The 12,074-nt window shown below is 36.8% G+C and overlaps 1 protein-coding gene across 2 annotated transcripts in view; it reads left to right on the top strand.

The window, feature by feature from the left end:
* arid4a (AT-rich interactive domain 4A) overlaps nt 1–12,074 on the top strand; it is a 51,232-nt gene that overhangs the window by 4,527 nt on the left and 34,631 nt on the right. For both annotated transcript variants that reach the window (XM_077539762.1, XM_077539763.1), the window contains exons 4-13: nt 1,004–1,069; nt 1,133–1,223; nt 3,092–3,171; nt 5,401–5,495; nt 5,576–5,708; nt 5,813–5,892; nt 7,451–7,527; nt 7,612–7,808; nt 9,882–9,954; nt 10,263–10,357. In XM_077539762.1, the coding sequence (XP_077395888.1) occupies nt 1,004–1,069; nt 1,133–1,223; nt 3,092–3,171; nt 5,401–5,495; nt 5,576–5,708; nt 5,813–5,892; nt 7,451–7,527; nt 7,612–7,808; nt 9,882–9,954; nt 10,263–10,357 (987 nt within the window). The remainder of the gene's footprint in view (nt 1–1,003; nt 1,070–1,132; nt 1,224–3,091; nt 3,172–5,400; nt 5,496–5,575; nt 5,709–5,812; nt 5,893–7,450; nt 7,528–7,611; nt 7,809–9,881; nt 9,955–10,262; nt 10,358–12,074) is intronic.

Genomic DNA, 12,074 nt, shown 5'->3' with positions numbered 1-12,074 from the left:
TGCTGGTCCGAGTTTGTCCCTCATTGGATATGGTTTAGTGTGTGTGAACATAGTCATTTGAATTAAAAGTAGAAATCGATTCATTAAGAAAGAGATCCTGGAGAATACTGGATTACAATTCGCCGGTATGTGGACCGATGACAACATAGCTCCTTCTCCAAGGTAGGCTGACTGACTGTTCTGTTCTTCCGTGCTGAATGGTGTGTTTCGACTTTTTTGTTGTTGGTATGTCCATCCATCCATTACCAGATCCACATATTTAATACCAGATCCACAACATTTATATAAGTCGTTTGTGAATTACGTTTGAGGCTAGGAAGTTCGGGTTGTTTCTAAACAGTTGCGCAAGACTATACTAGACTTTAGCTAAGTTAAAAACACTCCCTAGTTACGATGCATACTGTCTAATAATTGATTATTTTCTTACACTTCTATTATATTTTTTAGTTTTGTGCTGCTTGGAAATGAAACTAGAGACCCCAAGGAAGCTATTTGTGGAAAAATCTCAAAATGGACAAAAAATGTCCAACTGTCTAATATCGCCCATATCTCTAGATTGAGCATGCCGACATGCGGACCCTTTTCGGAGCGTGTCACATTTATTTAGTCATTTATAAAACGGATAGAAAAAATATAATTCAAAAATTAAATACAAATGTATTTTTTTTTCATTTATATCTATTTTTTTTATATATCTAATTTTAATTTAATTATATTTTTAGATCCGTTTTTATTTTCACTTTTAGCCATTTATTTATTTATATATTTATGTATTCATTCATTTATTTATTTTGAATTTTGGTAGTTTTGGTCCTCCACACAGGAGACCAGAGGAAAGATCAAAGGAAAAAAAGAAGATGAATTTGAATAATGTATTATGAATTGGCATTAGTCCATGAACTCACTTGGCCGGAGACGTAAAAGCATTTTTTTTATTTTTTTGCTAACTGAATTGTAATTGTTTAATTGCCATACCTGATTTTTTGTTGTTGTTGTGGTGCAGGTGACTCTGAAAGGCGAGAACACCAGCCAGGTGGTCCACGACGATCAGGTCAAAGGCCCCCTCAGGGTAAGGAGCGTCATCACCGTGGCGATGACGTCGTCGTTAACTGTGTGCGTGTACGCCGGTCAGGTGGGCTCTACAGTGGAGGTGAAGACAAACGAGGGCGCGTGTAGCGAGGCCGTCATCAGCAAGCTGACGGACGCCAGCCTCTACACCGTCGGTGAGTACGCGGAACGGAGGTGGTGGTGGTGGTGATGGGGGGTGGTTCTGTTTCATTTTTCGTGTTTCTTTTTTGCAGCTTCCGTAGTTGTAAGCACATCCTTCATGATATGCGCTCGTGTTCATTTCATTAACAAAAACGGAACAAAATTAATTTTGTCAATGCCAGGGTTGTCCTAGTTTTGGAATTTGTCATTTATTTATTTATTTTTTATTTATTTTTGAGTTTTGGTATTTTTAATTTTAGTTAGTTTTAATTAGATTTCCGTGTGGTTTTGTTAGTTTTTTTAGTTTTAGTTATTTAATAAATGTTTAGTTTTAGTTTAGTTTTAGTATTAGTTTTACTTTTGTTTTATTGTTTTTAATTTAGTTAGTTTTCATCAGTTTTTTTTGGGTAGTTTTGTTAGTTTTTATTAGTTTGTTATTTAATAAATGCTTCGTTTTAGTTTAGTTTTTTAGATTTAGCGTTAGTTTTAGTTTTTATTTTATTTTATTGTATTTATTTATTTATTTTTTTTATGTTTTTATTTATATATTAAGTTTTAATTAGTTTTCCGGTTGGTTTTGGTAGTTTTTATTAGTTTTAGTTATTAAATAAATGCTTAGTTTTAGTTTAGTTTTAATAGTTTTAGTATTAGTTTTTTTAAAATTTAGTTAGTAGTTTTAGTTATTTAATAAATTCTTAGTTTTAGTTTCATTTAAATTAGTTTCAGTATGTTTTTTTTTTTTTTTCTTTAATGTGTATTACTTAAGCCTGGTTCACACGGCAAGATTTTAAAATAGTCGGCCGATTTCTAATCTTTGACAGACACCACACGTGAAGAGAAAAAATCACGGGAGTTCCAGTTTTTAACGTACCGTGCGTGGTGTGCGGCCACACTGCACAATCAACACACTTCACACGAGACGAGTTCATTCAAGAATGTGACGGGAAGTCTCGCAAAACCTCTCGAGATTAAACGTGGCTTCCGAGTTGTCAACATGAGTCGATCCTGGTTTTCAGCCGAAAAAGCAGAATAAAAAGAAAAGGTGTTGTTTAAAGGAGTGTAAATGGGCACTCGCTTGTCCCCTGCGGGAGACCACGTTTATTTGTGGAGAATGTGTGTGCGTGTATTAAAAAACAAACAAATAATTTAAAAAAAATTAAAAAGAGTGTAATAGCGCGAGCACGGACTTTCTGCTGCGTCATGACTCTTTTGATTTTGGATTCCCCACCGGCTTTCTCGCTGGCTCGCTTTCTGATTGGCTGCACGTCACTGTCAATCTGCTGCGCGGAGCGAAATCGGGCCAAAAAAATCCAACATGTTGGATAGTCGGGGGTCCTTCCGAGCGCCGATATCGGGAGGCGCCGTGCATGGTGAAAACATACACGGCAGGATTATCTGTGAAGATTATTGCTTGCGCCTCGGCGCGTCCTTACGATTGTCGGGAGGGGAAATTCGTGGCTAAAATGGGGCCAATTCTCCTGCCGTGTGAACCAGGCTTTACGCGCAATATTTAATATACAGCATGGGAGTGATGTCATGTGAAGGTGCTCTTCTATTGGCTGCTGCTCGATGACATCACTTCTGTGTGACACATTTTCAAACGTCCTTATTCTGGTTCAGATAAAAATAAAATCACATTTAAAATCATCCCCAAGGGCTCATGCATTAAATTAATTACCAAAGACGAAAACATAACATTTTCGCTATATTGTTAGTTTTGTAAACATAACCTGTAGTTTCAGTTAATTTTTGTTTTTTGTTTTTACAAAGCATTTTCATTTTTTGTGTTATTTTGTTAACAATTATTTTTAATTTAAGTTTTTTCGTTAGTCTTCGTTCACTAAAAAATAACGTTGGCGTCAACACGCTTTTTGTCTTCCAGTTTTTGACGACGGCGACGAGAAGACGCTGCGTCGGTCGTCTTTGTGCCTGAAGGGCGAGCGGCACTTTGCAGAGAGCGAGGTGAGTTTTGACGACTCGGACCCGAGCAATTCGGGAATCGGGCACGAGCCCGTTTCCCGAATTGTCACAACTTGCGGGAGATTTTCCATTTCAGTGGCAATCGTTTCTCAGGAAACAAACGATTACTTCATATTTAGAATCTTTGTACTGTATTATTTCAACTTAACTAATATTTTGTGTAATTGTGTTGTATGTTATTTTGATTGTATTTTTTTTGCAGTACAAAATGTAGTGGAATCTTGGACATTTGCCATTTTCCAGCCTTATCATATTCAAGCCTTTTCTTAATAAAAGGATAAAAAGATCACCGATTTATTGATCGTTTAAAAGGGATACTTGACTCATTGATCAATTTTCAGCAGTGAATAATTCATATTTTGTCCAGAATTAATTTGATAACTTAATTATTTTTCATGATTGATTGATTGATTGATTGGGTTTTATTGAATATAAGCATATAATAATGTATAATGTATAAAATACAAATTGTAGCTAAGAGAAAAGGAAATGAAAAATAAATCGTCAATAGTATAATTTACATGTTCAAAAGGAGTAGGAAAAAGTAAAAAAAAACTTATCTAGTCATACTCCCTAATGCTTCTATTATAATCATATCCTTCCTCTCTTTAGTTTTTCCTCTGGTCTCTTGAGATCTCGCTAATTTGCTGGAATTTAGAGGCTTCCGGGGTTGGCGTAAGACTTTGATTTTGTAACCATGGGGAAGGCAGGAAGTGCTTGGTCGGTGCTGGATTTCACTTTGATTTATCTTTCTTTTCTCTTTATTTTTTCTGACCTTTTCTCTGGTCTCCTGACCATTTGAACCTCACGACTCTGGCAAGATTCTGAAGTACCTGGTTAAGGCGAAGGGTAATGGGATATTTATAAGGTTTTAGGTGAATTAATGAGTATAAATTTATTCGTATTTGCACGCACGCAAACGCACACACGCAAACGCACACACGCAAACGCACGCAAAAGCACGCACACATACACACACACACAAAAAAAAAAGAGCAATGATGATAAGACGTTGAATCGGTAAGACTACCGAATGAAAAATATACTAAAGGTGTTCTTACGAACATAAAAGTTAAACAATAGAAAATAAACAAAACATGTTTATCTTAAGTGCACAGATATATTAGTATGAGTTATAAGTCCTCATGTAAAATTAATACCTTTGAAAAGTAATTTTTTCTACTTGCTGTCAACTGATGATGTCACCTGTGCTGAGGAAGTAAGTAATGACCAATCATGGCTCAGTTAGCTGACCAACCCCAGAAAACGGGTGAGCCATGATTGTCCGTTAGCACAGGTGATGTCGTCATCATCAGTCGACAGCAAGTAGAAAAATTACTTTTTAAAATTGTATTCATTGTACATGGAAAAATAATGAAGTCATCACATTCATTCTGGACAAAATCTGAACTTTTCACTGCTGAAAATTATTCAAGTCAAGTATCCCTTTAAGTGTCTAAATCTCAAAATGTTGCATATTAAAAAAAAAAAAAAAAAAAAAAAAAAAAAATGGGTAGGTCAAATGTGTTGATTTAATCATATTTATTCCTCAAATGTGTCCCCGGTTCTGTGAACTTTGAGTGACCTGACTGGCCCCGGACTGCAAAAGAAAATTGAGTTGAAGAAATGTGACTTAACATTAAAAAGGAATCATATACGTTGCTTAATTAACACATTCTACCCCAAAACCGTGTAAAAACGTTTTTAATACTTTTTCATTCACTCCTAAAAACGTGTTTACACGTTTTTTTGTTGTTGTTGTTTTTATGCAAGAGCATACCGAAGGCTTTGATGCAGCGTCTGACATGAAGAGGTGGCTTAAAGCAATGGTAGTTATTACAAAAACAGCCAGCAGGTGGCAGCAGAGTATAAGAGATCCGCCAGGGCCATGTTGCAAAAAACTCTCCCCACTATTTTAAACTGATTTGTGAATAATAACTTAGCTATATTCTAATGCTAATGGATGCAAAATGTAAACCGATACAAATATACCTTTTTTTCCTGATGAAAGAAGAGACTCTAATCTTTCTTTTGGTAGGTTCCGTGTTTTTAAAGAAGTAGAACACCACATTCTGTGGGCCTTGCAAAATCTGTCAAAAGGGCGTTTCTTCATTGAAAATGGCTGGGAGTCAATGAGTTAAATACGAAATATGTCTCGAATCGAAAGACAAATCGATCTGTCATTGATGGGTTTGAACTTCAACGTTTCAGACGCTGGACCAGCTTCCTCTGACCAACCCGGAACACTTTGGCACGCCGGTCATCGGGAAGAAGTCCAATCGCAGACGGCGCTCCTCGCAGGCCGTGTGAGTCTTTGGGAGGAATATTTTTCGTGGAGGAGCAAAATGGCGGCGGCGCTGATTCGCCAGGTTTTTTCCCCCCTCAGGGCGGGCGAGGAGAATGAGTCGTCGTCCAGCGACGAGGACGAGGACGACAGCAGGAGGTTGAACGACGATTTGTTGGGGAAAGTCTGCAGCGTCAAGAAGGAGGAGATGCCCGCCTCCTGCTTCCTGGCGCTGGTAAAAGCCACACCATCGCTTGCCACAACACACCTTTACTATTGTTTTTATTTTATTTTTCTTTGTACGGCATCATGTGTGAATACCTGTGTGCGTGCGTGTAGGTGGTGTCTCCCAGCTGCAACGACGAGGTGGTGGTGAAGAAGGATCAATGTCTGGTTAGGTCCTTCAGTGACTCCAAGTTGTGAGTTTTTTGTCAATTACTTTCTAATCGCTAGAACAGCTGCGCCTTGAAATACGAGTTTTGTTTGTTTTGTAATAAGGGGGTGGGCCCTTTGGGTAAATAATCTTGCTTATTTTCTGCAAAAAAATATAACATATGATCAATGTTATTTTAGTTAACTCATTTGCTCCCAAAACTCTATAAAACGGTCTATTTTAGTTATTGTCATGGTCCCAAAGACATTTATACGTTTTTTGTTTTTTTTTTTAAATGTTTTTATGCTAGAGCATACAGAAGGCTTTGATGTAGCCTCTGACCTGAAGAGGTCGCTTATAGCAATGGTAGTTAATACAAAAAACGGCCAGCAGGTGGCAGCAGAGTAACGGTGATCAACCAGGGCCATGTTGCAACAAGCTCTTTTTGACACTGCTTTCACCAGGAATGTGAATAATGCTGAAACTTAGCTATATTCTAATGCTAATTGCTGCAAAACGGAAACAGATACAAATATACTTTTTTTTCTTTTTCTCGTGACGAAAGAAGACTTTAAATCTTTGTTTTGGTAGGTTCCATGTTTTTAAAGCAATAGAACACATTATTGTGTGGGCCTTGCAAAATAAGTCCAAATCCAGTAAAACAGCTGGGAGTGAAGCGGGGTTGCTTCTGTGAAAATGGCTGGGAGTGAATGAGTTACGCAACTAAAACTGACGAAAAAAACTAAAATTCCAAAAACAATTTTGTTAACAAAATAAAAATAAAAACTGAAAATTAACTGAAAACCACGTTTTATGTTTACAAAAATAACTAAAACTAACTCTTATTACAGCAAAAATGTCCTTGGTTTTAGTCTTTGGTAATGAATTGAATGCATGAGCCTTTGGGGATGATTTTCAATGTGATTTGAAGTTGATTTAATTTGATATGAACCGGGATAAGGACGTTTGAAAGTATGTCACAAGTTATGTCATCTAGCAGCAGCCAATAGAAAGGCACCTTCATATGATGTCACTCCCATGAAGTTTTTTATTTTTTATTTTGTGCACAAGTCATACACATTTAAAAAAAAAAAAAAAAAAAAAAAAACTCCAATTAAACTAAACTAAAACTAATAAAAACTAAACAAACCACCCTGAAAATTAATTAAAACTAATTCAATTAAAAAAAAACTCAAAACTAACAAAAATGAAAAATTCCAAAACTATAATAACCCTGCATAGGATTCCAGTCTGCCACTAACTGGTGACATTTTGCTCCTAAAATTTGAGACCGTTTAAATAAATTTGTCTTCTACTCACATATGTGCGAGCAAGTACATTTGCTAATTTAATTATCAAAAAAAACAAAAAACAAAAAAAAAAACAATTCTGCCAAACTCCTGCACAACACTATCTGTAATAGTGTTCCCTCGCTTTCTGAGCTGGACTTCTTCAAATAAGCACAAAAGATGAATTGGGGCACATCTATGAGATGACGATGTAGCTTTTGAGCACTTACCCGGGCGCCGTCGATAATATATTTGCAGCGTAGCGGCGCAACGTCAGCATTTATCTTGTTGACGGGACTTCCTGTTTCCCCGCAGCTTCACGGTTTCCCGGAGGAACATGCACCCGCTCAACTCCATCAGCATCAACAAGTCGGAGCTCTCCAACACGCGTGGTCAGATTCCTTTGTCACAATCAAACCACGCATCACATCCTCTCGTCCCTTTCTCTTCTTCACCTCATGACTCCTCCCGTGCAGGCTTTGAAGCGGCGCAGGCGTTTGCCAGGCGCAGGGAGGTCCCGGAGGTGTGGAAGATGGACATGAGTCAGATCTTGGACTCGTCCACCAGCGACGACGACGCCGGCGAGGAGGAGGAGAAAGAGAGCGAGGACGACGATGATGATGACGACGACGACATGGACGAGGAGGAGAAGAGGAAGAAGCTCATCAAGGAGGTCAGTCAGCTACCTCTCATATCATTTCGCCAAAAATGTTCCACTCGTGTTGTCGTGGAGGAAAGTCTTGGTGTTATAATTGATGCAAAATTGTGCTGGAAATCACATAGAAAATTGAAAATATCCAAAAGCCAAGGTATCTTATATAAAACAGTATGTAAGGTATTCTGAATAAGAAGTCATTCTATACATTATATTGTACATAACCACCATACCTGATTTATTGTGTCAAAATATGGGGAAATACATACAAAACGAACACACAATCTCTTTCAACTATAAAAAATTGAGCCATATGAATAATTAATCACTCACATTAGATTGAACTAACAAATCCAATATTTATTCAATTAAATACTCTCAAATTCTGTTATTTGTTATGTTATAAATATTAATTATGGAATTTATTGACATTTTTTGACACGTAATACAGTAGGGGTGTGAATTGCCTAGTACCTGACGATTCGATTCGTATCACGATTCACAGGTCACGATTCGATTCGATACCGATTTAATCCCGATACGAATGGTCACGATTCGATACCGATTAATCCCGATACGAATTTATAAGTCGATTGTTGCGATTTTTTTTCATTCATATTTAGAAAATACTAATCAGTAAGCTTGTAGAGTGTAAGATTTATATGAAAATGTATTATTTATTTATCTGAAATTTCAGTCTTATAGAGGTTGTAATCTGTTTCATGTTTGAACAGCATTAAAATAAAAATATTAAGGCTTAATGTGCCGTTCATATAACATTCTTCCATGCTCAAGGTGTGAATCCTAAAAAAAAAAAAAAAAAAAAATCGCTTTTGCCTATTATTGAATCGATTCGAGAATCGCGCGATGTAGTATCGCGATATATCGCCGAATCGATTTTTTTTTTTAACACCCCTATAATACAGGGTGTTCCAAAATGTTTTGACCCCATTTCGTAGGCCAATAATTTTAACGATTTTCGTTGGAATGACCTCAAATTTTCACAGCTTATGTAGAAACGTTTCAAGTTTTTGTGTGTAACGTTTGGCATTTCTATCTTTTTAGGTTAAGAAATGCAGTTCACTTCAAAAGAAAAGGCATTTTGCGTGTGCTCGGACTCAGTCACCGAAGACAGTGCAGCGTGCCTTCTTCACAAATTTCCTTTTCTTTGTAAATTTAACCAATGAAACTTAAGACCTTCAACATAAAGTGAATTTAGTTTCATTAAGATCTATCAAGTAGTTTCCGAGATGTGGGGTCAACCATTTTGGAACACCCTGTATGTTTGTTTGTTTGTTCAAAAGCAATAAACCAAACTAAATGTGGCAACCTAATTGCAGTAGGGATGTAACGTTAAGGGCAATATCGTGACGTGATATTAAAACGACCACAACATTTAAAAGCAATACATCTGTTCAAAAAGTCAGGTTGATTTCCATTTGTACAGTTGTAGCACCCTCTGGTGGTTAGTTTTTTTTAGTGCAACTTAATTTTCATTAGGGATATTTTGGCCCTTCCATGTTTAAAATCTACACTAATTGTCAGATGAAGGGGAACGTAATATACTTGTGAAGTCGGTCAATATGTGGAGGAACTGAGTGTGCCTGCATTAAGTGCCTCAATATTAATTATTAGAGATTGTAGGTTGTTTATATGCATTGCTGTTTTGCACAAAAGCACAATATTTTTTTATTTTTATTTTATTTTTTTTTTGTATGAGCTTATTTTTTGACAATATTGTGACCTTTTTTGTATCGCGAACCTCCCCACAATATCGTGATAATTATTGTATCGTGGGCTTCATATCGTATGGTGATGTTTAGATATCGTTACATCCCGAGTGTGCAGTGAATCAAAAAATGTTGAAGACGTGCTCATAACATTAACTGTCGAATGAATTAACACAAAACAGGTGCTCTTGAAATTTGGCGGCCAATAAATGATTAAAAAAAAAAAAAGCCCTTTTAATTACGGTAAGTTTTAAATTGAATTTTAAAAATAATAATACATTTTTAATGAAATATTTTTTAATTAGTCATGATGAATCAAAATTCTAAGATGTGATTAATTAATCTTAATATGTGTTTGTAGCCTGAGGAGGAGCCGGACCCAGAGGAGCGAGATCACTTCCTGCAGCAGCTCTACAAGTTCATGGAGGACCGAGGTGAGTTTGGCAAGCTGGCCGTTAGGTGTGCATCTCACTTCTTTTTTTTTTATTTTTATTTTTTTTTTTATTTTTTTTTTTACAATTTTATTTTTACTTTATTTTAATGTTTATTTTTACTTTTTTTATTTCTACTTTTTATATTTTTACTTTTTTAAATTTTTATTTGTATTAGTTTTGTTTATTTTCACTTTTTTTAATGTTTGTTTATTTATTTATTTATTTATTTATTTACTTATTTATTTATTTTTATTTATTTTTACTTTTATTATTTTTTCTGACCGTGCATGTGTGCGCGCCTCCACCAGGGACGCCCATCAACAAGCCTCCAGTGCTGGGCTACAAGGATTTGAACCTGTTCAAGCTCTTCCGTCTGGTCTTCCAACACGGCGGCTGTCGCAAGGTAACTTGCTCCCGCGTCCACTCAATAGATGAGTGAGTGACAAATGGCGGCTGGCTCACGTACGGGAAATAAAAGAATCACACTTTTAGAAAGTGGCAAATTTGTGAGTTTAGAATTAGAATAGAAATTTGCCACTTTCTAAACTCGCAAATTATCTTTCACGTTTTTAGTAGTGGTGTGAATCTCAGCACTGAGGACGAGTCGATACGCATCTCGATGCACTGCCAACAATACGATACTTTAACGATACATGGAATTTTCTGGCGATGCGATGCAATAATCGTTTAGTTCAAATCAATGCGATACGATAGTATGTAATTTTTTGCGATACGATGCGATTTAACATGAGGCAAATAAGCAAAGGAGAAAAAAGAAAAAAAAAAAAAAGAAATTCAGTATTGTACGACAAAAATGATTTTGCTTTATTCCTCATTGGTACTTGGCAGCTGTTTTTGCCATCTTAAAAACACTCAATGAGTAACTTAAAGTGACACTTTCAATCGTGAAATAGTCACCATTGACATCTAACCCATCCCTTCCCCTGTATTTTATTATTTCCTCCTTAGCTCTCTCCCTTATGGTCTTCTGTGGTGCTCTCACTGTAGCCAGGAAACCTCCAAGCAGCTGGTCCATGGCTGACCTTTTCTTAGGAGGCTTTAGCTCATCATCTAGGGTAGACAAGGCAAAGCAAGACAGGACAAAAGAGACATGAGTCACAGCAATAAGTCTACAATGATATCACAAACACAACAACAAAAAACAGACAGTACAATGCACACCCCCCTCTTGGTCCTGATACATTAACAGAAATCATAAACAATAGCAGTCTCATAACTCACTTTGTACTGCTTCAAAAAGGTCACAGCCAGCTGCATTGAACCTTTGCTTTTGTTTACAATGTCAGCATATTAAATTAGTTATTAATTAAATTACCATATGACTGCATTACAATATCATCATCACAGCTATTTTCAAATCAATGCACTATTATAGATAACAAAACCAAGTCCCACAACAAACCTCTCATCTTCCTCCATCTCCTCCACCTCATTGTCATTGTCCTCCTCCCTGTGGCTTGTCGCTTCTCCTTCTGCTTGAGCTGCCTGGCTCTCATCATCCAGCATACCATCAGCCCTTGCCTGACAATAGCAGAGCAGAGAGCTCATCATCATCATCATCATCATCATCATCATCATCTAGAAAAGCCAACTTGGACAAGTGTTGAAAACTAGCACAAGTGATTTATTTTCCATGTGAAATAAATAAATACACATCATTAGAACTAAAACAGAAAACCCTTAAGTGAAATGGAAAATAATAATAAGAGTAAAACTAACTGCTGCTAATATTGTATTTCTTACCATATCCTCCACTTGGTCTGCTATCCTCAGGAATATCACATCCTTTACAGTGTTGGCAGCATCCATGAAGTGGAGGTCTTTGAAGCGTGGGTCAAGGGCTGAAGCATTGTCGAGGAAATCATGGATGTAGTTGTAACGGGACTCAGTCCTGTCTGAAAATTTCTTGACCTGATTTGCTTAGTCCATCTCCGGTGTCCGACGAGGAACTAGACACGGAGGCTGCTGTACACTTGTTAGCGATGTGGTGTATCCTTTTTAAGTGAGTCTGCATGTTTGTCGTGCTGCTGTTGCGGCTTCTTCGCACGGCATTCTTTGCAAATGACAAACGTTTTGTCAAGCTTTCCGCCTTTCTTTGC

This window comes from Festucalex cinctus, chromosome 12 (genome assembly GCF_051991245.1).
Source record: "Festucalex cinctus isolate MCC-2025b chromosome 12, RoL_Fcin_1.0, whole genome shotgun sequence".
Classification (NCBI taxonomy): Eukaryota; Metazoa; Chordata; class Actinopteri; order Syngnathiformes; family Syngnathidae; genus Festucalex; species Festucalex cinctus.
This window is presented reverse-complemented; position numbering and strand designations above follow the sequence as displayed.